The following is a 22535-nucleotide window of genomic DNA, read 5'->3' as shown; positions in this document are numbered from 1 at the left end:
GACAGGCTGGGCACGGCAGCCCTGGCACAGACCTTTGCTGCTGCTGCTGCTGCTGGGGGTAGCGGCTGGGCGAGTACATGCCCGCGTCGGGCGCGGCGGGCAGGATGCTGGGCTGCGGGGTGCCGCTGCCCAGGCCGCCCTCGGCTCCCAGCCCGGGCTCCGTCCTGCACAGAGAAAACCCCGCGGGCGCTCAGCACCCCTGCGCGGCACAGGGGGCTCGGCACGGCCACGGCAGCGGGTCTGAGGGGCAGGGAAGGGATGGGAAGGGCAGGGAAGGGAAGGGCAGGGAAGGGCAGGGAAGGGCAGGGAAGGGCAGGGAAGGGCAGGGCAGGGAAAGGAAGGGAAAGGAAGGGAAGGGCAGGGAAGAGAAGGGCAGGGAAGAGAAGGGCAGGGAAGAGAAGGGCAGGGAAGAGAAGGGCAGGGAAGAGAAGGGCAGGGCAGGGCAGGGCAGGGCAGGGCAGGGCAGGGCAGGGCAGGGCAGGGCAGGGCAGGGCAGGGCAGGGCAGGGCAGGGCAGGGCAGGGCAGGGCAGGGCAGGGCAGGGCAGGGCAGGGCAGGGCAGGGCAGGGCAGGGCAGGGCAGGGCAGGGCAGGGCAGGGCAGGGCAGGGAAGGGAAGGGAAGGGCAGGGAAGGGAAGGGAAGGGAAGGGAAGGGAAGGGAAGGGAAGGGAAGGGAAGGGAAGGGAAGGGAAGGGAAGGGAAGGGAAGGGAAGGGAAGGGAAGGGAAGGGAAGGGAAGGGAAGGGAAGGGAAGGGAAGGGAAGGGAAGGGAAGGGAAGGGAAGGGAAGGGAAGGGAAGGGAAGGGAAGGGAAGGGAAGGGAAGGGAAGGGAAGGGAAGGGAAGGGAAGGGAAGGGAAGGGAAGGGAAGGGAAGGGAAGGGAAGGGAAGGGAAGGGAAGGGAAGGGAAGGGAAGGGAAGGGAAGGGCAGGGAAGGGCAGGGAAGGGCAGGGAAGGGAAGGGCAGGGAAGGGAAGGGCAGGGAAGGGCAGGGAAGGGCAGGGAAGGGCAGGGAAGGGCAGGGAAGGGCAGGGAAGGGCAGGGAAGGGCAGGGAAGGGCAGGGAAGGGCAGGGAAGGCAGCACCCACCTGACTCTGTCGTAGGGGGCTCCGTAGGAGTAGTGCTGCCGCTGCCCCATGGCCATGTTGCCCATGCCGGGGCCGGCGGCGCGGTTGTAAGGGTCACCCATGCCACTGTTGGGGCCCTGCCCTGAGGACATGAAGGGGTCGCTTCCTGGAGCTGGGAGAGAAAAAGAACCGCTGAACACGGCCGCCTCTGCCTCAGGAACACACGCCTGAGGATCTGGGCAGGAAGAGGAGCCGGGGGTGTCCTGCAGCATTCCCAGCACACAGCCGGACAGGGATGAGGCTCCAGAAGATGCTCCCTCACCTTTCCTCATACTGCTGTAGGGATCTTTATTTGGCTCGTAAGACATGCGACCCATCATGTCAGAGGTATTCATGCTGGGCTGGTACCCTGGATTTGGAGTCATGGAGTTCCGTTTCTGGAACGTAGGATCACTGCCATCTGCAAAGGCATCCTGAAGGCCCACGGAGTTACTCCTGTTCCAAAAAAGCCCCACGAAGACCACATTACAGAGGTCCACCATGGTCCTCAGGATACTCTTCCTCACACGCTCCCTCTCAGGTGCTGCCATCCCCTCCAAGGGCCACAGAATCAAGAGGAACTGCCCTTCCACAATGCTGTCCTCAGACCCAACCCCAAAACTGAAGAATATTCACACACGATGTTGCTGCCAGCCACAAAGGAAGGAGCCAAGCCGTGGAGTCCCACCAAAACAGGTACCCAAGGCCCCAACACCTGCAGCAATGACCCGGAGGTGACCCCACCCCAGCAGTGGTGCCATACCTGATGCCTGGCAAAGGGGGCATCTGACTGTGAGGCGTCGACGCTGGAGTTGGTGGCTTCAAGTCTCCTCCTTCTGCCATGGAGCTGCTGGTGGACTGAGGTGTCTGAGGGCCCTGCATGGAGCCTGAACCCGCTGCAAGAGGAGGAACCTGGGGTGAGCAGCTTTGCACCCTTATGGATGCAACCCTGAACCTCCCAGAACATCAGCCTTGAGAATAGAGAGTCCTTTGAGGAAGACACAGATGAAACATGGCCAAGAAAGCATGAGGAGCTCAACAGACAGGCTGGGCCAGGCTCCCCAGAAGAGCCTAAAGCTGAGAGGTTGTGTCTCTGCTCATCTTAACCCAGTTCCCTGTTCCACACCATGGTCCTGTGTGGTGTTTCCCAAGTTATCCTGTCAGAGCTGATGCTCTGGAGGGCACCACGTGGCTGGAATGTGGGGCTTCCTGCCAAGTGACAACCACTGATGTGGTCTGTCACCTTCACAGCCCCCAGCCAGGAGGGTGGGGGCTGGAACCCTGTCCTGGGAGTCTCAGGATCTCCCCAGTGATGGAAACCTCAGCCAAAGCCACCAAGGAACTCTGATCAAGGCTCCTCTCTCTGCTCTGCCCTCCCAGAGCAGTGAATTCAGCAGTGAAGCACCACTCCCAGAGATTCCTGGAACAGGGAATGCTGGAGGACAGAACCCGTCCAGCAGGTTCCCAGCAAGTCCCAGCTTTCTGCTCCACTGAGCCTTGACCAAAGCCCCGTGTGTAACCCAGTCATCCAGCTGTGCTGGAGCTCCAGCAGCTCTCCCTGGCCCGACAGCATCAGCTCAGGTTCAGCCGCTCCTCGCAGCTGGCAAGAGCTGAACTCTTAATTAATGTTTCCATTAGTTCTGTCCCCAGCACCCGATATCCCTCAGCCTCAGCCCTGCTGGCTGATGAGTCATTTCAGCTATTCATTAAAATCCTCCGAGGTCACGTCCAGGCCATGTTTGTTTACACCCCACCTTCCTGGCACCCTGTCCTCCCTCTGCGACTCCCTCCAGCCCAGGGAGGGCAGCAGGAGCTCCTGGGGAGTTCCATCCACAGCCCCTCCCTGGCAGCCCAGCCCCGGAATTGGCTCTGGAAGAGGCCCCGAGACATTCCCCGAGACATTCCCTGCCTCGCTGCCATTTGGTGTTTGTCCCCAGCTCCCGCTGTCCCTCCCACTCACAAACTCACAGGCGCTGGAGCGGGGCCAGCTCCACGCTCTGGGAATTCCAACCCAAGGTGCCTCCCCAGGGACTCTGCCAGAGGGAACCTTCGGGGCTTCCAGGGAACTCCCAGTGCCCATGAGGGATTCCCAGTTCCCTCCAGCCACTATCTCTGGGACAGCGCATGGAACAGCTCTGGCACCAGGAGCTCCACTCTGCAGCTCAGCAAGTGGTTCATGGGGAACAGCACCGTGCAATCCTCACCACTCCCAAAGTTCTGCAGGAGTTAATTTGGCACAACAGGCTGAAATGAAGAGCAAGCCAATGCCAACAGGTTGTGGGGTCTGCAAGGAGAGCAAACCACGTGTGTGGGACAGCAGAGCCCTTCAGCCAAATGGTGAAATGGCTTTGAAACATCCCCCTGCTGTCCACAGGTTCCCAAACGGAATTTATTCTCATCCAACTGATTCCCCGGGGGACAGGGAATGTGTGGGGCCGTGGAAGAACAGCATCCACCAAGGCTCCACACTCCCCTAGGGCTCTTCAGCCTGGAGCTGGGCTGACAGAGCAATTTCTGTCCTGCCCTACACCCCCAGGCCCTGAAAGGGAGAAAGGGAAAGTGAAAGAGGAGCAGGGGCACGCTGAGTGATTCAGCATAAAGGATCAGAGCCACCAGCCAGGCTTCAGTGCTGCCACTGCACGTTCCCAGCTGTGGGAGCCTGGAGCAAGGTGACTTGAGAGAAGGGCTTGAATTGGAAATGCAGCAGAGTCCTCTCAGAGCAGGACCCAAACGTGCAGAGTTTGGGGTAAGAGCCCTGAAAATTCCTCCTGCTGATGTGCTGAAGCAGGAGCTCAGCCCAGAAGGCAGAGCCAGGCCCTTCACAAACACCTCGTGAGCTGAAACAAAATCTGATGCAGCACCTAATCCACTCTGACACACACCTAGAGCTACAAGTCTAAAGTGGCTTCCTAAAAGTCTCAGCTCTCTCCAAACAAACTCCAAATGCTCTCAACATTGTTCCACTGCCTCTGGGGGCAAGAAAGAGATTTGGGAAATAAAGTGGGATTGGATTTGTGGTCTAGTTCGAGCAGAACTCAGACCCGCTCTGGACACAGGTTTAGTCTAATAGCACAGAAGTTATTTTATCTTGCAGAACACACCAAGGCGAAGCTCCACTAGGGCAGGTTTCCTGAGCAGTGACAAGACATGATTTAGTTTTTAACAAACCCCCCCTGCAGCTGAAAGGAGCAATGTGGTGCCCAGCAGAGAACTGGGACAAGCCCACTCTCCCTGAAGGGTTCAGCAGGGCTGGGACACAACTGCACTGCACTCAAAAGAGGTTCATTATTCTGCTCCTCGGGAGCCAGACGAAGATGGTGCCAGGTTTCAGGACCAAAAAAGCATTTTTTTTGCAAACATTATAGGAACTTCAAAGCAGACCAAGTTTTTATTTCACCTACATGAGCAGGCTCCTGACCAGAAAAAGCATCTGAAGTTCTTTAGTTATAAGACAAACTGGAAAACTCAAGCTTAAAGAAGAGTTGGCAAATTCAGCAGCAATTCAAGGAATGAACTCAATGCAAATGAGACAGAAAGGATCAGACTTTCCAAAGACTAAAGAGTACAACATGCATGGCTGGCCTGCATGTCTTTTCTTTTTTTGTTTAACAAATCTGAATTGAGCATTATGCTTAAATATTCAGAAACAGGAGCACCCCATCAAATCTGAAACAACAGCCAAGGTTCATTTTGAAGATTCCTAAAGCACCCAGCTTGTCGTAGGCCTCCAGTGCTCTGAGCACAGAGCCTCAGAATGTCCTCCCTGGCTCCTGCTGAGGGCAGGAATTCCTGAGCAGGGTGAGTGCACACCCACGTGCAGCCTTTCCTCCCAGAAGGTATCACTGGCACGGTCCAAACCAGCTCAGCTTTTGCAGCAGGCTCCCAAACACGAGCACTAACAAGGGCTGCTGCTGGAATCACCTTGCAGGGAAACTCCAGAGCTCTCTCTCCACCAGATTCTCACCAGGCAGAGATGCAGCAGCAAGCAGAGAGGGGTCTGTGTGTATTTTTAGGTTCTCCTTTTTCTCAAGCTTAATCCAGAGCCTGGACACACAAAACTGAACTATCCCAAGAGGCTCAACTCCCTCCCAGTCTCGTCCACACCCACATTACTAAAGAATTTTTATCCTGCACAGCCAGAGAATGGGGTGTGTGTGTGTGTGTGTGTGTGCTTTTTGGCAGTTTGGACCAGCCTGGCCCACAGCACAGTGCCAGAGACCCTCCTGCTCACGTGCACACTGCAACTCAAACCAAGGCCTGCCCTCACCTGGAGACGGAGGCTGGATCTTGGTCTGGGACTTCTTTGAGTCAGCAGCTGCAAAGATGTCAGGAGGGGGGTCCTCGCCCCGCTCGATCTTGCACTCGAAGGCGTACAGACACTGGATGTACTGCTTCTTCAGAGAGCTGGCTGCACTGCTCGACGTGCCCACGTTCAGGTTGGTGGCCAGCTCACGCCACTTCTTGTTTTTGTTGACCTGCACAACCAAACAGGAGGCTCTAAACTCCAGATCCCAGCTGTACCTCCTCCAAGAGGAGAAATCAACCCTTCCCAGCTCACACAAAGGGTGCAATGAGGGCTAAGCAGAGCAACCCCAAAACTATTGAACTCCCTTCTTCACCTACAGAAAAACTTTTCAGATTTACAGGGACAGATTGCAAATCAAATTAGTCACAAGGTCAGCTGACAGCCAGATGCAAAGACAAAGGCAGCGTCACCAATCTTTGCACTGGGCAAAGCAGGGAAAAAGGGCTTGGATTGGATCTGGCCACAGACTGTTCTCACCCAGACAAAGGGAGAGGAGACATCTGGCTCACTTAAAGGGTGCTGGGTTTTATTTACAGAAATAAAACAGAGCTAAAATGTGGCTAAATGGGAATTCATGGCTCACATCTGGCCACAGAGCTGATCTTTGTGCTGTGGGCAGCTCAGTGCCCTGGCTGGGGTCACTGACCTGAGTCAATCCCCCGATCTCCTTGACGGAGATGTAGAGCCTGTAGAGGTCCAGGGGCTTCCTGCCCACGGCTGGCAGGTTGGTCATGCCCATGGCCTTCTCCTCAGTGAAGGCCAGGTACCGATCCACCCACAGCTTCCTCTCAGGCTCCCCACCCAGCTCGTACAGCTTGGTGATCTTCTCGTTGGTCGTAGTAGAGGAACTGGACTTCTAGGAGAAGGAAAGAGAGATCAGGACTGAGCAGCACAAGAGCAGCTCCGCCGTGTCCCAGGTGGCACCCCGGCCCTGCTCCCCCCAGTCTCCTCGTGCTGTCCCTGTCTCCTGTGTCTTTCACCACCTGGAGCAAAGGCAGAGACGGATTTGGCATTCCAAATCCTTACTTAAAAATGAGCTCCCGAACTAGAGGTGTTGCTAAAACCTGATGGTGTTCCAGGTGAATGCTAGAGCCAAAACTGAGCGTGTTCATGGCACATGAGATTCCTTCCACAGCACAGACCAGGACAGAGCAGCCCTGATTTGTGGCCAACAGCATTCAAGCCCTCTTTTGCCATAATAAAAGAGGCAGATGCCAGAACACAGGAGCAGAAGTGAGAGATCTCCTAGATCTTCTTGCTGCTGGCATAGGAATCAAACCTGCTGAGCATTTGTTTTCCTTCAGGTAGCAAAGGAGGAGACCAGGGGCTCAGAAACTGCTTTTTTGGTGGTTCTTTTGAAACTGGTAGCAGCAATGCAAAGAAAAACACTCCCTGAAGAACTTGTTTGCCTCCCTCTTCTGGCTTTGATACAGGATTAGTGAGAGGTCTGTTTGTGAAACAACTGCAACACTTTAGTTACCACGTCCCAGCTGAGAGCTGACTCGCTCCAGGCCCACTCCACCAACAAACTCAGGTTTGTTTACGCTGCTTTTGGCAGTTTCACTGTGGCAGGTAATAATTCCTAATACTGAATTTGTTTTCCAGGTGAAATCCATGTCTCCCACAGGACTGGGAAACGCTCCCCTCCATTTCTCACACTGTTCAATCCAAGCGAACATACAACACATGGCTTTATTTCCCTGGATGCTGAAGAAGATGGGAGTCAATAAAAACAAAACCCAGAACATTTTACCTTTGACTTGGATTCTGCTTTGGGCGTCCCATCTGCCTTGTTGTTCATTTTAGTTGCAGGTGTTAATTTGACATCCCCGAGTCCCATCATTTCAGGGCTTGCTGCCATCCCTGGGAAGTTAAAGGAATCTTTAACACTGATTTTCCTTCCAGTGCAACGAAATCAGGGAAATCCCAAAGCTCTGGCTTACCTGCAGAGTTGTTGGCCATGTTCCCTGCCATGGGGTAGGGTGGGCCCTGGGGGTTTATCATGCCAGCCATGCTGTTAATTCCCTGCCCATAAGGAGGCCCAGTGCCCATCATTCCCCCCTGATTCATGTTGGGATAACCAGGAGGCCTAGAGGAGGAAGGAGAAAGCACACAATTACTCCACATATTAGGCACTAGGATACTGCCTTCTGAGGAAGCAGGTTTGCTAAAAGAAACCTAAAAAAGACATGGAGAAGTGACTTGCCCCAGACCATTTTTCCAAGAGAAGAGCAAAGATCAGGTGCTCTTGTAAAGCTCAGTACCCAGAGCCCAAGTTACATTCTCAAGAGAAAAGGGAATGCAAACCCTTTGGAAAGTGGGACTTGAGCTCTGAACATTTTCACCCTTCATCTTGTTCTCCTACATCCACAAACTGAGCCTCATTTCAGTCATTAAATTGCCTTTAACCTGCAGACTCTGCAGCCCTGGGCAGTGAAGTGAGAATACAGGATTTAGAATCGTGGACTGTCCTGGGCTGGAAGCGTTGTTTTCATTGTATCACAAACCTCCCACACAACTGTGGCTCAAACTTCTTCCTCAAAGGGACAGGCTTGGGTGCCTTTATTGGGGATTGGGAATTTGAGCCGTGGCAGCCACAGGTAAAAGCAGGAGGTTGCAGGAGCAGCCCTCAGGTGAGGATACAGAGCAGTGTCCAGTCAGACAACAAATACATCCACCAGCTCTGGGGAACCCAATTTAAGAGCATGTTCATGGCTCCCATGGCATTCTGGTAGGCCACACACACCTACTCCGAAATGGGCAATAAAGGAGAAAAAACCCACAGAAAACAGTGCAAAGTTCAGAGCTGAATTCCAGCTCCTTTCCCACAGCTACTCATCAAGGCCCTAAAAGGAAGAAGTTCCTCACACTGGACAAGCAATGCCTTGGATCACACATACAGCTGGGTGGCTGCTGGATTTTGGGGCTGCAGCACAGGGGCAGCGCCTCCAAGTCACCCAGGGAACAGAGAAGACCAGAAAGCAAAACTCAAGAACAACTGAAGGGATATCAGAGCTAAATAATTTCACCTGTGAACATAAAAATTCCCTATGTATGCCATAAAAGATGTAAGATGTATAGAGTGCTGCAATGGTTTGGGTTGGATATACCCTAAAGATCATCCCCTGTTTAACCCCTGCGATGGGCAGGGACACCTTCCACTGTCCCAGGCTGCTCCAAGCCCTGTCCAACGTGGCCTTGGGCACTGCCAGGGATGGGGGAACTACATCAGCTCCTCCAGGCTTTACTCTCTTCCTTTTTAACAGTTCACTTGAGAACCAAACCTTCATGAAGGACAGACCTCCATGAAGGAGAGACCCCCACCAAGGACAGACCCCCACCAAGGACAGACCTCCAGGAAGGACAGACCTTCATGAAGGACAGACCCCCACCAAGGACAGACCTTCATGAAGGACAGACCCCCACCAAGGACAGACCTCCATGAAGGACAGACCTCCATGAAGGACAGACCCCCACCAAGGACAGACCCCCACCAAGGACAGACCCCCACCAAGCACAGACCTCCATGAAGGACAGACCTTCATGAAGGACAGACCCCCACCAAGGACAGACCCCCACCAAGGACAGACCTCCATGAAGGACAGACCTCCATGAAGGACAGACCCCCACCAAGCACAGACCTCCATGAAGGACAGACCTCCATGAAGGAAGACCTCCATGAAGGACAGACCTCCATGAAGGACAGACCTCCATGAAGGACAGACCCCCACCAAGGACAGACCCCCACCAAGGACAGACCCCCACCAAGGACAGACCCCCACCAAGCACAGACCTCCATGAAGGACAGACCCCCACCAAGCACAGACCTCCCCGAAGCCCCTCTGAGCGCTGCCCCAGCGTGGGTCACCCCCAGCCCTCTGCAGCGTCCCTACCTGTTCTGGATGGAGTTGGCGGCGGCGTGCATGGCGGCGGCGGCCGCCTCCTGCGCCTTGCGGTTCATGCCGGCGGGCGGGGGGCACATGCCGCTGCCCACCTGGGGGGGCATGTTGGCCATGTTGGGGCCGTAGGGCCGGCTGCCCATGGCCCCGTGGCCCATCCTGCCCGGGGGCAGCCCGCTGTAGGGCGGCACGCCGCTCTGCCCGTGCATCTGGCCGCCCGCGCCCATGGGGTTCATGCTGCCCGCCATGCCCGGGCTGGGGTAGTTGGCGTTGGACATGGCGTTGTAGTTTGGCTGCCTGGGGTACCCTCCTGGGGAGAGGAACAAGGGGAACACAGCGTCAGTCAAGCCGTTCGGTTTATGAATCACCATAAAAATCTTCTATCGGCAAATATTTAAAGATCACTAACAGAGATGAGGGGGAGTGTTCACACCTCAACACAAAGTCAAAGTACTTGGATATATGCCACTAGAATGTGTTTTGACACAGCCAAGTAACAACATCGATTCAGAAGCTGCCTGAAACTCTCCCAAACCTCAACCCAGCACAGAGAGCTAAATGGTCCAGGACAGGATGGAAAATCCCACATTAACCCTTCCCAAAACAGGCACCTCTTCATCATCTCCCTCTCCGAAGAGAGCCATCCCTTTGTCACAATTACATGGGAATACGCAGTTACAACATGCTTATTCCTAAATAAGGAGGAAGAATCCTACTTTTAGAAGTACAGCTATCCCTGAAAGCAACATACTCCATCAATCTCAATAGGAGCAAAGCTCTGGTTGGTATCACCCACAGATTAAGAGGGGACAAATCAAAACATTTATCATGGAATCATGGAGCGGTTTGAAAGGACCTTGAAGATCATCCCATGGGCAGGGACACCTTCAACTATCCCAGCTTGCTCCAACCTTGAACACTTTCAGGGATGGTGCAGCCACAGCTGCTCTGGGAACGGGGGCCCGAGAAGACATGAGGACAGAGAGGCCTTTGCTGGCTCAGTTCCCACCTTGAGGTCCGTACTGCCCGCCCTGGGGTCCGTAGCTCCCCATGGAGTTCTGCTGGTAGGGCCCCATGCCGGCGTGCATCTGTGCTCCCGAGGACTGCCGGGGGGATAAAGCTGAGCCGGGCTGGGGGGAGCTGTACTGGGGCATCTGGGGGTTCCTCTGCATGTACCCTGCACACCAGGAGTGAGCAAATCATTAGTGCAAAGCATCCCGAGCTGCCACTGCACACACATGTTCCAGGCAACAGCCCCAGCACCCACAAAATCCTTCCAGCAGAAGCCGGGACACATTTTAGTGGTTGCATTAAGGAGCCAGTGTTATCTGAGCAGATAACAGATCCAATTTCCTGTTTTAGCCAGAAGAAAAAACCCTTAGTGTCACAGCAGAAGCCAGTACAGCTCTGCCAATCCTTAGGGCTTCTTATTCTTGGCTTTTGTTCACTTGTTTGTTTTCTCAGGGTGACAGGTCTATACCTTCAGCCAGGACAGCTGAAATTTTACATGCATTTTTCACCCCCAAAACCTTACTCCCTGAAAGGGGAAAGACACACAATATTGCTGTGAGCACCCCTTGTTTTAAAGCTTAAAGCGTGTTAAGAAGCCAGAGGAAACATCTTAGAAGCCAAAGCACCAGTTTGGATGGAACATTTAGAGGCCAAGCAGCCAGCAACAGCTGAATGCACTGCAAGGTGCCTCAACACTTCAGCCTGTAATCCTGGGGCAGCTTTTCAGTGCTCTGTCCCACAGGACCCACGTGCTCAGGCCAGGTAAGTGACACAAAGCCGTGCAGCTGGCGTGACCCACCTCGGTCCTGCGCGATGCTCGACTGGTTCATGGAGGGGTGCAGGATCGTGTCCGACTGGCCACTGGGCGGGCGGGGAGGCATCTGATTGCCTGGCCACAGAAAGGACACACAGCATCAGCCAGCAGGCAGCAGTCACACCCCAGAACCCCAGACAAGCCCAGGACAAGGGGATGTTGACCACAGCGAGGAAGAACAGCAGCAAGTGGCCACATCAGACCAGGCAGAGCACTGCTGGCTCACCAGCACCCCACCCAGCCCCGGGGAGTGCAGAGTCTCACACACACAGAGGAGCCCAGAGCACCTCCGTGCCCACACAGTGCTGGCTCTGGGCAGCACAGCCCAGCCCCAGCAGAGCCCGGAGGTCAGAGGTTACCTGGGACTGCAGCAGGGGACAGGGGACCGGAGCGGGACTGAGCAACGCTGGCCGGAGATCCAACTGGGGAGGGGGAGGGTCCTCTGATGCCTGGCAGGTGAGGAGAGGTATGTGGCGAGAAAGGAGACTGAGCTGGGTTACTCTGCTCTCCTTGGCTGCTGGAAATCCCTGATGTGCTTACTCCAGGGCTCAGGGCTCCTTCGGTCCCCATGGGCAGGTCATCTATGGAACCAGACAGGTCCTGCAGGGCACAGAAACACATCAGAAACCACAGGGCCACGGGGCTGCCCTCTCACACCGCTCAGGAGGAGCATTTGTCCCTGGGCTTGCTGCACACAGGAGTCAGTGAATCTGTTTGCTGCTGGTACCAAAGGCTGCTGCAGACCGAGGCAGCTGCCAGGCGTGTCTTATCCAGTCTGAACCCAGGAGCTCCTGAGCTGGTTTGCTGCTGGCCCAAACAACTGGCTAATTCTCCTCTTAATTCAGTTTAGAGGTGGGAAGTTAAAGAATGCATCAACAGCACACGTAAAGCTGCAAGCACAGGAGACAGTCCATGTGATCATGGCTTGGAAGGGAAACGTGGCTCAGCCTCTGAAAGACAGAAAACTCCTGCCTCACCATAATTAATTCATAAACCTCCTATGAGCTGGGAAACTACTCACTTGAGATGGATAAAAACAAACTAAACAGAGATTTAAAAGAAAACCATAAAATACTCTTCAGGGTTCCCACTTCCCTTTCTTCAAAGACAGCAAAAATTAGCAGTTACTGCATCAACCTGTAAAGTTTAGCTTTTCTCGAAGGCAAGGCTAGAAAACACCCTTGCTCCTGCATGTATTCACCTTGGAGAAGAAAAGCACAAAAAGCCTAAGAGAGCAGAAACCTCCAATTGCCACAGCAGCAAAGCAACAGCATCAAAAACCAGCTGGCAAGTGTGGAAATGGGGCTAATTCCACGGAGCTGATGATGTGCAGATCCAGCATGCCCAGTTGTGCTGCCTGGCTGGTAACAAGGTGCATCAGCTGCTCAGGCTTGGCCTGCAGTGAATGAGTCAGGAGCAGCCCCAGCCAGAGGAAGTGGCAGCGTATTTGAACAGAAAGCTGGGAAGTTGTAACTATTCCAGGGATTAGATAAAATCTCTGCCAGAGGTTCAAAGGATCAGGGCAGGTGAAGAAGTGGAGGCCAAAGCTTACCAGGACTTCACTTACCCTTCTTAAGTCTTCCAGAGCAATCAGCTCTGGATCAGAAGGGTTCTGGGTGAGCCCTGAGGGAATCCCAGGTCATTTTCCCTGCACAGAAATCAGCTGAACAGCACAAGCAGAGCCAACCTCATTTAAACCCCACAGAGAAAGGCCGAGCCAGCTGATAAATCACCTGGACACGCTGGTTTCATTGACACTGACAGCACAACTCCTGGTTCAGCAGCAGTGCAGGGAAAGTTTTCCCAGCCCTGGCAGCGCACATGGACCTGGAGCACCAGACAGTGCAACTCCTCAGCCTTGGGGAGCAGGAGCCCCCACACCCAACCCCGGCCTGCCAGGGGATGTGGAAAGGCTCTGACAGCACATCCAGGACGTGGGAGTCAGGGAGAAGAGGAATTATGGAGGAATAAAAGCCAACACGGTGACACCCAAGCACCTCATCCCCCCCGTGGGACCGGGACATTCAGAGGGCAGAGCTGGACCTCAGCACCACCTTCAGCTGCTCCAGCACAGCAATTTCCTCTGTTTTAATGGAATTTGAACAAAATGCTCCTAACAAATGCTGGCACGTGTTACTTAGGAGCTGCAGAGCCCAGACACTTGGAGGGGTGATTTAGTGCAGAGCGTGTCCTCCCTCCCCTTCCATTACTGCTCCTGTTGGAGAGCTCATTTCCTGCACCACAGTCTCTGAGGTGTATTTGCTTACTGCTCAAGTATTATCTTCCTGAGGGGGGGAAAAAAAAAAAGCTTTGTTTTATTTCAATGAAAGCTAAAAAACTGCAGAAAAAGCCTAAAAATAGTGTCTGAGATCTCTTGCAATTTTCACTACTTTCCTATTGTAACATCAAAAGCATTGCTCCTTTATGCAGCTATTTGGGTGTTTTTCCCTGGACAACTCTGACAAATCCCACATTCCTACTGCAGAAACCATCTGAAGTGGGAGTAAAGAGACATTATTTCCAACATTTTGCATTAAAAAGCATCAACCAACACAAACAATCAAGAGCAAAACATTCCTCTTGCTGAGATTTACTGCACCCAACTGCAGCCACTGATACAAGACACACAAAGAGATTCCCCCCAGAGCCCATTAAGGGATCAGAATGTCCAAAAACCAGTTCAGTCCAGCCTACAACTGTATGGAAATACTGGAATGTCCCCTCAATACATTAAGGTAGTTTTAGTTTGAAGCACCAAATACCTGCAAGACATAAAATGAAGGAATGTTAAAAACTGTTTGAAAATTAACTCCTAAGCAGTAGATAACAATCTCCAGAGCTCATGTCTTCGACCTTGCCCGTGCATCAATGCTGTAGTGCTCAAGCCATTTAAAAACATCCCATTTTAATGAAGCAGGTGGATCCTGGGGGGCTGTGCCCCTGTGAGCAGGGCCCCTCTGCATTGCTGACACAGCAGGAGGGACCCCCAGAGGAACAGCAGAGCTTTAGCTGTGCATCGGGCTCCCAGATTACCAGTTTAAATGAGTTTGAAGTGAATTACACATCCTCCTTTCCCAGCTGTTGGGACATGAGTTGAAACAGGACCGTGAAAATCAAGTAACTCCTGAAGTGACTTTCACCTTCAAAGATATGTAAGTTTTATCAATTCCAACAATAAAGTCATTTCCCAGCAAAGAAGGGCTCTGCCAGCACAGCAGCATTTTCTGAGTGTGTTATTCAGCAGGACTGAGCTGCTCAGAAGGGAAACTCCTGCAAGGGGAAGGAGAAAACATGGACTGGAATGTCTGAGCCCCAGCAGCTCATCAGTGGGGAGCTGGTTTCCTCCCATCAAATTCTCTCTCAGGATGTCAAGCACCAGGGCACCGTGGGTTAATTAAAGCTAAAAGACACCTCCAGCTCTACCACCCCCAAAGCAGGGGAAAAAGGAAATCCCTGCATCTCCCCACAGCCTGTTTTCGGGGCAGCCGTAGCAGAGCAGCCTTTAAAAACAATAAAACCTGATGGAAATAATGGAGACCTGCTGCTGTCAGGGGGTTCTGGACGAAGCCCAAGAGCAGAGGGCCTGGGAGGTTTTGTTTGCCTCCCAGGGAGCGCCAGGAGGAGAGCTGGAAAGGCACGGCAGCAGCAGGAGAAGGGCTCTCCCCTTCCCTCCCCGCCAGCACAGCCAGGGAGCCGAGACAGGAGGTGAGGCTCGGCAGCAGCAGCTCTGCCAACTCAAGGAAACGTCAGGGTCTGGAGAATTTCCTCACGTGTTTCCAATGTGTTTTTTATGCATTTTATTGCTCATCTGCCATGCAGATCAAAAACGCTGGAGGGATTCCAACTATTTCACACAGAATCTCACACTCCAGGCTGGCTGCAGCCCCAAAGCCTGAGTTTCTTCACTTGAAATACTGCCCAGTGTTATTTTGGGATGTGACCTGATAGCGGAAGCCCACGGGGACCCTGGAACGGAGCGCTTCCAGCTGCGAGAGGATGCCCGAGCCGGGCGGGTGCCAGCGCGGGGCTGTCAGAGCTGCTGACAAACTGGGCTCGGCACAACACCTCCTGCTCACACCACAACAAAACCCTGCCTGCAGCCTCACCCACGGGGCAGGGGAGTTCATCCCTGCACAGAAAGGGCTGCAAGTCCTGGCATGACCAGCACAAGGAGCCGATGGTTTGTGCTGGAAACAGCCGGGATTCTTTTATCTGGCAGCAGGAACCACCACCCCTCTATCTGATACAGCTCATTTGTTAAACAAACAGAGAGATGAAACGGCAGAAATGCTTAAGATCAAGGTAGCAAAATCCCAGAGGAGCAGAGAGACTCGAGGCTCTGCTCCGACCCATCCACTGATCTGGCAGAGCAGGAAGACTGACCAGAAAGCAAATGGAATTCCTGAGCAGGGACTGCAGCCTCCCCTGCCCATCCCCAGCCTCAGCCCTTCCACGTGGGAAGTGTGGGGGAACAGGGAATGATCTCCAGACAGCGCTCAAGGAAATGATGGTCTGAGACCAGCATGTGCTGGAGTTTATAAATTCTGTAAGGCCAGTTGTTTCCATAAGATGCTCACATGCAAGGCCAGAGAACAATGGCTAAATTTATTCCCCAGTTCTTTCTGAAAGGGAAAAAGCCTCTTCCTTCCTTCTGATTGAAATACTCACTTTCTATTACAAGCTCTTTTTCTGCGCAGTTGCTTTTCCACTTACTCAAGAACTACCAACATTTAAAAATCACAAGCTTGTCCTTTCCTTCCCCTTTATTTCCACACCCAAAATACCTCAATCCTCTCTATCACAACAATCACACAGCTGACTGGCAGGATCTCCCTGCTATTTTGGGGACATGGATAGACTTGTTCCTCCTTTGGCAGCACAGACAAATCCTGCCTCTCATGCTCCACAGAACACTCTCCCCTGGAGACTTCCCTGTGCTCCACTCACGGCACCCCCACAAAGGAACCTGAGGTTTTCACAGATGTGACAGAAGGGTCTGGAGAGGCCCTGCAGCCCCAGTGCCATCCTGCTGTGCCTCTTCCAGGTTGGTCCCCCAGCAGAAACCAGAAGCTGGACCTTGGGAATACGTTCAGCTCCAGTAGAAACCCAGGTGATGTTTTTCATCCAGAGAGATTTCTCATCCAGTGTCTCCAAAGCTGACAAATCAAGAGTTAGAACAGAGATTTTTCCAAGTCCTGCCCTATCCCAAAAACATACAGCTTGTGCCAGGGATGACCATCATTCCCCTTACTCTGCTCTTCTACCACCAGTCACTGTGGAGAGGAACACAAGTCCATCTTTCCAGCACCAAAAGCGCTTTCAGGATCATTCCTGGAGTGGGTATGGACAAGATACAAAGGGGACATCCTCCTTCAAAATGGGACAAGACCAGCAGTCAGAAGGAACAAGTAATGAAATCACTGGGATTGGCCCCTTGGATATGTCCCTGGAAGCTCCACCTCTGATCTGAGCAGGGATGAGAGACATGAGAGCAACTAGAATTGAGTTCAGCAACAGAAAAACCATCCAGGTCCTGGTACCAAACTGAATGTGCCACAAGGACCTGGGAGTCCTCACGTGCCACTCACTCATCCCTGCAGTCCTTACAGACAGGAAGGAAGTGCTAGACTTTATTACTTCAAGGGGAAAACACCTGCCCACTAAAACAAACACCAGCAAGGCTTCAGCCTCTGCTACAGAGTCCATATTCCCTTCCCTTCCAAGGAGTTTCAGCTCCTCTCAGGCAGCAGTGCTGGCAATTACAAACCTAAGATGGGGACTGGAACATGCCAGAGAGATTCGTGCAGTTTCCTTGCTCAAAAAAGAAGCTGAAAAGCTCATTCTTCCAGGCTGGCTTCAGACAAACTGGGAGAAGCTGCTGGCTCGAGCTGCACTGCAGGGAAGGGAGCTTTCGGAGAGGAGGCTGGCAGGAGGAGGGGCTCGGTGCCACACGACAAATTTTACTCTGATTGCAAAAATAATCTGCTGCTCTAATCCAGCTCGGTAAATCAAGGTGAGCGAGGTGGGCTGGCAGAGAGCAGGCTCGGGATGGAGCAGGGAGGAGGACAGAGGGAAGTGCTGCTGGCTGTGCCACATTCCTGCGCCGGAGCCTTGCGGAACAGCCGGCGCTGCTACCGCAGCAGCCATTGATTTTTCAGAGGTCGATACTCCACTCCCACAGATCTCCTCGGCAGGAGCTTTAATCACATCTCCTGCTCCTACCCTGTGCCACCCCTCCTTCTCTCCCCCCTCCAAATAAAATAAAATAAAATATATTTTAAAAAAAAGGGAGGGCGAGGGAGCTTTCCTCCCCCTGTGAGCACAGAGCAGACGAGCAAATCTCATCTTCTCTGTCTTTGGAGAGCAGAGATTCAGAGCTGTAGTTGCAGCACAAAGTAGAGAAGGAGTAACATGATTCATCCACAGAACAAGATGTCGCTGGAGGGAGAACCCGCCATGTGGAAGGGCAGCATTCCCACCCGGGAAGTGCTGGGCTCTTCCACAGGACCCCGAGAGATGCAACAGCAAGGCCCCACACAGGAGTTCCCGTTTAACCCTTTGGAGGCTGCTCAGCTGGTGAAAAGTACTCCCAGCTTTACACAAAGGTTGGTGCAACATTAAACATCCACGGCAGCATGAAAATGCCATATTTTTCCAGCCAGGGTGGCATCACTTCAGCCGGCCCAGAAGCTGTCCTGTCCATCCAGCACAAAAGGGTGACACCTCCAGCTCCTACAGCAACACTGACCCCAAAACGAGCTGTGGGAAAGAGGCAGGAGGATCCTGGGCACAGGAAGCAGCAACGTGGCAGCAGGACCAGGGGATGCTCTGATTTCTGGAAGGTGAGGGGATGCAGGGATCTCCAACCCTCAGTGGGAAAGGCTGGCCTGGGGAAGGCAGGTGCAGAAGGGAAATGAGTGCAGGCCTCAGCTGACACACCTGCTTATTCACAGAGCTTTTGCCTTCCTTCCACGGGATTTACGTCTCCTCATCCAAGTCCGAAGATGAGCCCCAGCTCACACAAAACACAGAGCCATGGAGGAGGCAGGAAGCTCCCCTTGCACTGCCAGACACGAGGATATTCCCATTCCCCAGCTTCTCTGGAAGGCGCTTTCCAGGCTCAGGTTCCACACACTGAGACTCCAAAGCATTTTAGTCATCCCAGCATGTGACTGTGCCACCACGCCAACATCCACAGCCAGAGTGGCCAAAGGGAAGCAGCAAAGGCAAGAGGCTGAAATTATTACAAAATTTACAAGGACCTGTTCAGGAAATACTTTGGATTTTAAGATGTCAGTTTTTAGTATTTTCATCAGTCTCTGAAACAATTATCAGTGACAGGATCAATTTCTAAAAAAGCAGGAGGAAGATTTTAGGGCAGAACAAGATTTCTAAGGTCTAAGGCATTTGCAAGTGTGGTGAATGCAGTGGTTCTTCCCCTGGAAGCTGTCCCTGCCCGTGGCAGGGGGTTGGAACCGGACGATCTTTAGGGTTCTTTCCAACCCAACCCAGTCTGTGATCCTGGACTGATTCTAAGGGACAGCTGGAAGCTGGCAGCTCCTTCCCAAACTCCCTGGTACCTGTGGGAAGGCAGGGATGGCCCCTTGGCACTGGGGCATCCCCAGAGTAACCATTTCCATCCAGAGCTGCCTGCAGTGCTACCCCAGGCTGGGGGTGCTGATCTGGGTGGGAAGGGGAGACCAGAGACACGTTTGAGAGAATCAGGGAACTGCTCCTGGCTCCGAGCAGGCACAGGAAGAGGCACCATATCCATGGAAACCTGGCCCAGGCCAGGCTGACGTGGGCCCGGTGCTGCCCTCGGGGTCAGGGCGCCAGAACAGTCCATGCCTGGAGATGTCACTTCTTGTCGTTTCAGGAAATTAAACCTTTTTTTTTTCCTTTCCCTTAATAGAAGCTTCTTTCCAGATTCAAAACTGTAATAAAAACCCATCGTAGAACTCCTCCAATTCCCAGGACTGATTTGGGATCCCAGTGTGACCCATCCCAGCCCACGGGAGCAGCCCAAGCCTTGGGCCCCGACCATGCCCCACACACGGGCACCATGTGGAAAGAGTTTTCCCCACGGTATTTATGATCCCACATGTCTCCAAGACAAGTCAATCCAGCGTGCCAGAAGCACAGTAAGAGGGAAATTATTCCTGTGGAGCAAGAGCTCAGGTGTGGTGGTGTTTCACCAGCACAGCCCCTCCCTCCCAGCATGGTGGGCTCCCCTCTGGCAGGGCTCATCGGCATGGAGAGGGAAGAGGGCGAGGATCAAAGTGAAGTCAGACTCACAAGAGGCTTCCGCACCTTTTAAAGGGTGTCCAGTGACGGCAGCAAAAAGGAAGTGAAAGCCTGACTGCCCTGGCCTGCAGCCCGAGCTGCTGGGAGAGCAGGGGCTGACCTGGGGCGGGGGGGCTCACTGTGGGGCTGGGTCACCGTGGTGGGGCTGGGTCACCCTGACAGGGGGGCTCGATCACCCTGACAGGGGGGCTCAATCACCCTGCCAGGGGGCTGGATCACCCTGCCAGGGGCTGGATCACCCTGACAGGGGGGCTGGATCACCCTGACAGGGGGATCACACTGGTGGGGCTGGATCACCCTGCCAGGGGGGCTGGATCACCCTGACGGGGGGGCTGGATCACCCTGACGGGGGGGCTGGATCACCCTGACGGGGGGGCTGGATCACCCTGACGGGGGGGCTGGATCACCCTGCCAGGGGCTGGGTCACCCTGCCAGGGGGGCTGGATCACCCTGCCAGGGGGGCTGGATCACCCTGACAGGGGGGCTGGATCACCCTGCCAGGGGGGCTGGATCACCCTGACAGGGCCTGGATCACCCTGACAGGGGCTCTGTGGCAGCACAGGGATGTGAGCAGCCGAGCACAGGGCACAGCCAGGACCCCTGACAGAGCTGCCCACCCTGCAGCACCCTCCTCGCACCCATGGCCAGACCCCCAGGCGGGTCCCGGCTCTGCTCCCCGCGGTCCGGCCGGAGCACGGCGAGCCAAGGGAAGGGCTGAGCTTTGGGGAAGGCGAGAGGCGCAGGCAGGAAGCTGAGCTGAGCTGCTCTCGACCAGAATAGAAACAGGAAACGAGCCCGGCAGCGAGCGCAGAGCGCAGCGCAGCTCCTGCAGCGCTCCCCAGGGATGCTCGGAGGAGCTCGGGGCTGGGAGCTCCCCCGGCACAGGGTGGGACCAGCTCCCCTCCAACCCCAGCGAGGGCTGCCACGAGAGGGAAGTGCCACACGGACACTCTGGCACGAGAGGGAAGTGCCACACCACACGGACACGCAGCAAAGCTGCTCTGGGGCAGGGCCGAGTGTGGCACCGGAGCAGCTGAAGGTCGGGGTGGCTCTGGAGATGCTCTCCACAGTTAAAAAAATATAAAAACTCAGGGAAAAAGGCACAGCCTTCTCAAGGAACCATGCAGGAATGGTGGGCACAGTCACACAACATGAGAACCTTGGGCAGGGGAGCACTGATCAAGGAAAAATACATTTTTACCTTTCGCTATCACCACAGCCTGGGATAAAACCCTTGAGATGGCACAAACTGGAAGGAGGGATCTGCACTGCCAGAGCTTCAGGTGCTCCTGGGGAAGCCTGGGGTGCTGGTGGCTTTATCTGCATATCCACTGTGCTGCCCTGCTTTGAAATGCACACACTGCTAATCCCTCTCCTAAGGCAAGCAATAAGACAAGCTCAAAAGGCCAAACACAAACCAAACAGAAGCAGGAAGTCCCATATGGAAAGAGAAAAAAGGAGAGGGGAAAAAAAAAGAAAGGTTTGAAGTGACCAGCAGATTCAACTATAAAACATTCTTTCTCCCTGCCCCCTGAAAAAGCTGTCAAAATTATTCATTTTAAACTGAAATGTTAAGAAAGCAGGCTGCCTCCCTCCCTCCATGGCAGCTCTGACAGTTTTTTGCTGCATTTCAGCCTGTTGCATGGATTATTTCCAGGTCAGAGGACGCAGCTGACAGAGCTCAACTTTATTCCACTTCAAGCACTCCCAGAGCAGCTGAAATGACCAGTTGGAAAGAATGGAGAATCCAAGCAGTGCTTCCTGACAACCTCCAGTGCCCAAACTCAGCAACTGCTCAGCTGAGGGAGAGATAATCAAATCAAAACCACCCCACAACTGCTGGGGACATTCACTGACAAGATTTTTCTGCCAAAGCTCTGCAGCCACATTCCTCTCCCCACCTAACAAAACCTAATTTTCTTCAATCCACGCTGCAAAGACCCAAGGCCAGAACCCTCACCCAGAATTTAACCATGGATCAGGAATATTTTCAGTTTCTTAAAATCCTTTCTGCCATTGATAGGACACTTTTCAGATCAAAATTCATAGATGAACCAGAGTGAAACATCACTAAATAAACAAAATGGTTTCCCAATAGTGCAAAATAGCAAAATACTGAGGTTAAAACTATTCCCACTCTACAACAAGATGAAAATAAACTGTCTAGGACAGGGAGGGGATTTCTCCCTCAGGCTCACCACTACACTGACCAAACTAAGGACATTCTGGGGTAGGAATTCCAAAATTTTTTGGCTTTGGGGCCAGCCTGGGAGCTCAAACACCAGCGATGCCAACTTCTGTGGCTGGGAAGGAATGAACAGCCCGGCAGGAACCCCTGCCTCACGCTCCTCATCCACCCCAAAAACATCAGGAACTCCTTCAAGGCAGCCCATGAGAGAGAGATGGGCAAGGTAAAACCTGTCCCATGTTCCACAATGAGAGAGAAAATCCTTCCCAACAAACCTAAAACTCCAAAGAACTCTGCAGCAGAGCTGATCTGCAATCCAAACCCAAAGGGATGTCCCAGCACCCAAACTGCTTCCCCCAGAGCTGCTACCAGCAGCTTCCATGGCTACACACAAGGAAGTTTTTACCTGGAAATGTGTGACTCCTTCAGCCTCAAAATCCAGACTCAAAAGCTGAAGTTAGCACTGAATAAACTGGATACAACTCTCCAGGAAGAATTTTTTTGGTAAGGAGAAGAAACTAGGGAATCTCCTGGGAGAAACAGATCTATCCCAAGGATTACTATTCCTCTATTACACCCAGACACAAAAGACTATACTTCCCTTCTCCTGTGCAATTGCAATCTAAGTTTAGTTTGGCTGCAATCCTGATGGAGACTCCCTGGGGAAGGAGTGAATTTTACAGAGAAATTCCTCCATTTGCCTGCTGCAGGAAGGGAGAGCAGCCAGGACACTCACGGGGAGGCAGGGCTCTTTAAAAGGCACCAGGGAGCCCCAGTTAGCTCAGGAGAAAGTTCAGTTAATGACACAACAATCCTGACTGGGAAGGCACCCTGAAGGCCCCACCCAGAAGGATCCACAGGACATTCCTCAGGCAGATCCCAAAACAGCCACAGGAGCTGATCAACCTGACAA

General features: G+C 53.4%; 1 protein-coding gene across 2 annotated transcripts in view; it reads right to left on the bottom strand.

Moving 5' to 3' along the window:
• Positions 1 to 22535, bottom strand: part of ARID1A (AT-rich interaction domain 1A) — a 55183-nt gene that overhangs the window by 6544 nt on the left and 26104 nt on the right. The window contains exons 5-16 of one of the 2 annotated variants that reach the window (XM_030290583.4): positions 11490 to 11730; positions 11116 to 11205; positions 10315 to 10482; positions 9300 to 9615; positions 7350 to 7495; positions 7160 to 7269; positions 6053 to 6259; positions 5368 to 5575; positions 1864 to 1996; positions 1384 to 1556; positions 1083 to 1233; positions 33 to 164 (exon numbers count right to left, since the gene is read on the bottom strand). In XM_030290583.4, the coding sequence (XP_030146443.4) occupies positions 33 to 164; positions 1083 to 1233; positions 1384 to 1556; positions 1864 to 1996; positions 5368 to 5575; positions 6053 to 6259; positions 7160 to 7269; positions 7350 to 7495; positions 9300 to 9615; positions 10315 to 10482; positions 11116 to 11205; positions 11490 to 11730 (2075 nt within the window). Of the gene's footprint in view, positions 1 to 32; positions 165 to 1082; positions 1234 to 1383; positions 1557 to 1863; positions 1997 to 5367; positions 5576 to 6052; positions 6263 to 7159; positions 7270 to 7349; positions 7496 to 9299; positions 9616 to 10314; positions 10483 to 11115; positions 11206 to 11489; positions 11731 to 22535 lie in introns of both variants that reach the window. The other variant, XM_030290582.4, reaches the window with a different exon arrangement.

Source organism: Taeniopygia guttata, chromosome 23, assembly GCF_048771995.1.
Source record: "Taeniopygia guttata chromosome 23, bTaeGut7.mat, whole genome shotgun sequence".
Taxonomy (NCBI): Eukaryota; Metazoa; Chordata; class Aves; order Passeriformes; family Estrildidae; genus Taeniopygia; species Taeniopygia guttata.
The sequence above is the reverse complement of the archived record's forward strand: the minus strand, read 5'-3'. Positions and strand labels throughout refer to the sequence as shown.